At 40.0% G+C, this 5,283-nt stretch overlaps 1 protein-coding gene across 1 annotated transcript; it reads right to left on the bottom strand.

Moving 5' to 3' along the window:
* Positions 1-2,660: 2,660 nt before the first annotated feature.
* LOC139081491 (small proline-rich protein 2D-like) lies at positions 2,661-4,203 on the bottom strand. The gene is made up of 2 exons (XM_070607540.1): positions 4,093-4,203; positions 2,661-3,311 (listed from the first exon to the last, which is right to left on the bottom strand). Exon 2 carries the CDS (start codon positions 3,289-3,291, stop codon positions 3,073-3,075), a length of 219 nt encoding a protein of 72 aa, XP_070463641.1. The 5' UTR covers positions 3,292-3,311; positions 4,093-4,203; the 3' UTR covers positions 2,661-3,072.
* Between the last annotated feature and the right edge of the window lie 1,080 nt (positions 4,204-5,283).

Below are 5,283 nucleotides of genomic sequence, written 5' to 3'. Positions count from 1 at the left end.
TTGGTTCAACATTTGGAAATAAATCAGTGTAACTTACCATATTAATAGACTAAAGAACCAAAAACATATAATCATCTTAACACAAGCAGAAACAACCATTTGGTAAAATTCAACATCCATTTATAATTTTAAAAGTAATAAATAAATTTAATTCAACAAACTAGGAATAAAGAGGACATTTCTAGACCTGAAAAAAGTTATATTTGAAATACTTACAGCTAACATCGTACTTTAAAGATGAAAGTCAGAAGGCTTTCCTCCTAGGATAAGGAACAGATTTTCCTCCTAGGATAAGAGGCCAGATTTTCCTCTTTCACCATTCCTATTACCATCATATTGGAAGCCCTAGGTAGTGCAATAAAACAAAAAATAATATAATTAAAATAAAATTTTAAAAAGAATCCAGGAGATAAAAGGAACAGATTAAGATAGAATCTCCCAAAGAAAAGACTTTGCAATGTACCCACGTAGCTGCTGCCATTCCCCTCATTACCTATGATGAGGGCTTTGATCAATTATGCAAGTAGGTAAATGAGTTTTAACAATCTGAGTAACCATGGTCAATGCTAGAATATAAATGTATCGTTTGGAAGTAAATAGGTATTTTAATTGTTACATTCTTCCCCTTTAGTTGGATAAATATTCCATATTTTTCCTAGGAGTCATTTTCTTCTATATTTATAAAAACACAAACACTGGACTTTTTAAATGGGAAGTCAGACAACTCAAGGTATTGATTTCAGGGGAGAATCAAAACAAAGGATCAAGGTTTTTTGTGCTGTGATTGTGAGATTCAGAAGAGCACATTGAAAAAAATGGATGAGCTGATCTTTCTACTTACAGGGACCCTTCTATCCTGCCTCACTGCTTCTAGAACTTTAACAAGAATCCATATAGGATACCACAGCAGCAGAGCTCAGAACAGCGGTCTAATGTTAGGAGAGCCTGGGAAACCTCTGAGATGGGCACTGAGCGTAGGAGCGAGGCAGGCGTGACAGTGCAGGACTAGGCGAAGAAATATGAGAAACATTTCTTTATGTATATTAACCCTATCAATTATCCTTAATCAGGTAATATATTAACACTAATTATAATATGGTGACTACTATTTATTGAAAGCTTGCTGTGTGCCAGACACTATGCTAGATACATTACATACTTTATCCCATTTAATGTGGTGATTAAAAGAAAATTAGTGATTTATTAGGTGATTAAAAACAACATAAAGAAACTATCAGCATCAATCGGTGATTTCATGCCCCCGCAAAAAACCCATGGGGCCAGCCCCGTGGCAGAGTGGTTAAGTTCCCATGCTCCACTTCAGCAGCCTGGGGTTCACCAGTTCAGATCCTGGGCACGGACCTACATACCACTCATCAAGCCATGCTGTGGAAGCATCCCACACAGGAAAACTAGAATAACATACAACTAGTACATTCCACTATGTACTTGGGCTTTGGGAGAAAAAAAAAAGAGGAAGATTGGCAACAGATGTGAGCTTAGGGCCAATCTTCAAAAAAAAACCCACAACTCGAGTGATTTCACGTCGACTCATGTAACTCTACACTCCAGCATTCCCGTAGGCATTTGGACCTCAGTAGGAACAATTTGTGAGCTATGAGAAATCACAGATTACTTGAAGATGAATTGTTTAAATTTCCTTTCAAGGGGGGACAATTGACAAATTATCTGTTAGCAGTTAAAAGTAAACTTCCATGTTTGCCAATGAACTTTAAAACTGACTCATCAATATTTGAACCTTTTCATTAAAACGTTTAAATAACCAAATACCTTTTACAGTCATAATGTTGCAAACATAATTTATTATGTTAGAATATTCTGCATAAGCAAGGAGACATGATAGGGGAGAATTTAGTAGACATAAAATTTAGTGCATAATATTCACTAATACTTGAACAAAATCCCAAACCCTTACAAAGTTCAACAATTCCCTGCATGATCCGGCCTCTGGCTACTTCATTCTCCATCACTCTCCCTCCTACAAACTCTACTACAGTTACTGGCCCCTTCAACGTCCTATGGCCATTGTCTCCCTTACTATTCCCTCTCCTTGGAAGAATATACACCTCAAACCCCCATGTCTTGCTTATTTCACTCACGGCTCTCAGACCAGCAACCCCCAATTCCCTTCCCCATTACTCTCTATCCTCTGACTCCGCTTTCATTTTTTTGAGAATATTTACAGTATTACCAACTGATATTATATGTTAGCTTAAATATTCATTAACTAGTATGTTTCGTTCAGTATAATTTAACCTCCAAAAACTCAAAGTATTTATATGTTTTGTTCACCACTGTATCCCTTGCACCTAAAAGAGTACCAGGTGCAAAGTACACACTCAACAAATGTATTTTTAACGGATGAATGACTAAAGAAATGGATAGATTCTTACGACAACCCTGAGTTGAAGGTATCATTTTCTCTCTCCAAATAAGAACACATCATTTGTAACAAGCAGAGTTGGCATTGAGCTAATAAAAAAGGACTTATTTCTGTACTCAATCTAAACAGACACGTTTCAAGCCAAACCCAATGAACTATGATTACTACGTCATCTGAATTCAGAGATCTGATAAAAAAACAAATAATTGCCTACTAGTCTGATACAGCTAACAACCAGGATTAAAGAAGAAAGGCATTTGTTCCATCATGAAACATGCTTTATTAGGGAAACAGGAGCAAAGCTATGTTTCCCAGACCACAGAAAGGGTTGCCCAGATCTCAGACACACAGAAAAGAAAGGCTGCATTTTAAGGAAGTTAGACTTGTTCCTGTTGCTCTTTTATCTGGGGCTCTAGGGCTCTGGCATCCCCAAGAGTGGCCCTATCTCAGACAGGAATCTGACCCTAAAAAGAAAGAGAGTTCCTTCAGGATTAAGTCTCTTTTATGTCAAGCATCACTGCAGGAAGAGCAGGATAGAGGCTCAGGGAGTACCATCCGCCACCAGGACGGGCTTCAGAGAAGAGACGACGCTGCTGGAGATGGGAGGAACTATTTGTTTTTCTTGCATTATGGCCTTAATGGCTTTTGCTCTTGCTGCTTTTGGGTGGTCACTTCTGCTGGCATGGTGGTGGTGGCTGCACAGGAGGACACTTCTGCTGGCAGAGTTGAGGTGGAATCTCCGGAGGTGGGCATGGCTCTGGACACTTAGGAGGTGGGCATGGCTCTGGACACTTGGGAGGTGGGCATGGCTCTGGACACTTGGGAGGTGGGCACACAGGAGGGGGCTGGCAGGGCTGCTTGCATTGCTCTTGCTGCTGATAGGACATCTTTCTGGATATGAGGGAACCTGAAAGAAATACAAATGTCATTGCTCACAGGTGGAACACTTGCAGACAGAGCGAGCCAAAACCCATCAAATAAGCAAAGTTATCTCCAACGATATTCTTTGGTCTTCTAACTCTCTCTTCAAGACTTTCTGTGGCTCTCCTTCTTTTTCTCGTTAATATCAGTATCTTGGGCTAACTTTTCTCACTTCTCTTGACATTTTTCAATGACAAAATTGTCTCCTCTCTCTTGAGATAGCAACATTAGTGGGTGAATGCGAACACAATCTGGAGGAAAAAGTTGCTGAATTTCTGGCCAATATCAAAACAAATCTCTACCCACATCAGCTCCCATAAGGCCATGATTAAGGTCTAACTAAGCCATTTTGGGTCTATTCAGAGTCTCTGAAACAAAGACAAGGTCTGATCAGAGAGAACTGCCGAGGCTCAGACTTGCCCTCAATGGGCTCATACAAGAGGCTGGCAATACAGTAAGAGACTCTTTCTTTAATATGTATGACCAGAGAGAAACTCTTGCCCTCCTTTTCTTTCAACGCAATATTATTCCCTAAACTACTTCTTGCTTATGGACACCAACCTTGTGAAAGAAAGGGGCATAAGTAATAAACAAAAAAATAACCCACTTAGACCTTTATCTGGGGAATGAAAGTCTGACAGTTTTCATTCCCCAGATAAGAATATGCACATTATTCCTTAAAAATAGCTATTTCTGCTTACAAATTAATTCTAAACATCGTCTCAGTTCCCCCAAGCAGACAGAACCCCCCCAAAAATCAGACTCACTTGATTCTCCGGAGCTGTTGGGGATTTGAGTGTGAAGAGGATAGCAACAATGTAGCAGAGTGCCCCTTTATATGGCTAAGTCGCCCACACCCTCAGGAAGTGAAGAAGCCTAAGACCGGGCTGGACCAGTTATTGCTAAACCATATTCAATCCACCTGAAATTCCCAAAATGTCTTGTCACCCTGATTACCGGAAACTCCCTGCTCTGGGATTGTCTCCATTGCGGCAAGGGCTCAATGAATTGCCTTAGGCTCTCTCTCGACTAGCAATTCCAGTTCCGTGTGACAGATGAAGAATTTGAGCAGTTCTCTAACTGAAGGCCCAGCTAGTGATTCCTTGATTGGGCTAGTGTCACCTACTTCCCTGTCCCATGCCTCAGCACACCTGTTTCAGAAACCTGTGTGCCCATTTATATTTTAACTGCCGGACATTTAGCTTTGTGCCCTTGAATGACAGAAGCTTGGATTCTTGGAGGCTAGCAACATGGCCTCTCTTCTCTCTCTGTCAGCAGCACTTGTAACTCGCTTCCGCTTTGTCTAAGGCTAGCTGCTCACATTAACTGGTTCCTTTTAACATGGATGGAGACAATGTGTGGTCTCCACAAAGAGCAACAAGACTCCCTGCACCTGAGCTGTAGCCAGGATCCAACGCCCACAGGCTGTGCTATTCTGCAGAGCACATCAAGATTGTGGGACCTTATGGCAGTTGTAACATGGGGCTGGTCCATTTTCCGCTTCATATCTACCAGGTTGCCAAGGCTATTTTCTACCAAGCTAGCCCTCAAGATCTTCATTCTCTTATTTGAAACCATGTGGGAATTTTCAACTCATAGCTCACTAAGAAGAATTGAAATGTCTGTTCTTATCGAATAGCACGCAACAGATCTGTGATCGCTGCTGAAACATGTAAGGGTATTAGAGGAGTGTTCAGACTTATTCCTTGCCTCATCTTTTCTTAACATCTCTTGAATATTCAATCTACTGATCCCCCCACCCCACCATTCAACTCACTGATGTTTTTGTTAAATAAAAGCAACCTTGTTGGCATAAAAATCTCCTAATAAGTTCTAAGTACAGTTTAAATAATCACATTAATAATTTAATTACTATTATTACTGCTACTTACTTATTATTTATTTATTAATATTTTATACATAAATATACTAATTACTGTTGTCAATGTTATCAATAA

The sequence above is a fragment of the Equus przewalskii genome, unplaced genomic scaffold (genome assembly GCF_037783145.1).
Source record: "Equus przewalskii isolate Varuska unplaced genomic scaffold, EquPr2 ChrUn-10, whole genome shotgun sequence".
NCBI classification, from domain to species: domain Eukaryota; kingdom Metazoa; phylum Chordata; class Mammalia; order Perissodactyla; family Equidae; genus Equus; species Equus przewalskii.
The sequence above is the reverse complement of the archived record's forward strand: the minus strand, read 5'-3'. Positions and strand labels throughout refer to the sequence as shown.

What these genes read in the sequence shown, in the direction of transcription:
- LOC139081491 (XM_070607540.1), bottom strand. Translation starts at nt 3,291, where the DNA reads ATGTCCTATCAGCAGCAAGAGCAATGCAAGCAGCCCTGCCAGCCCCCT.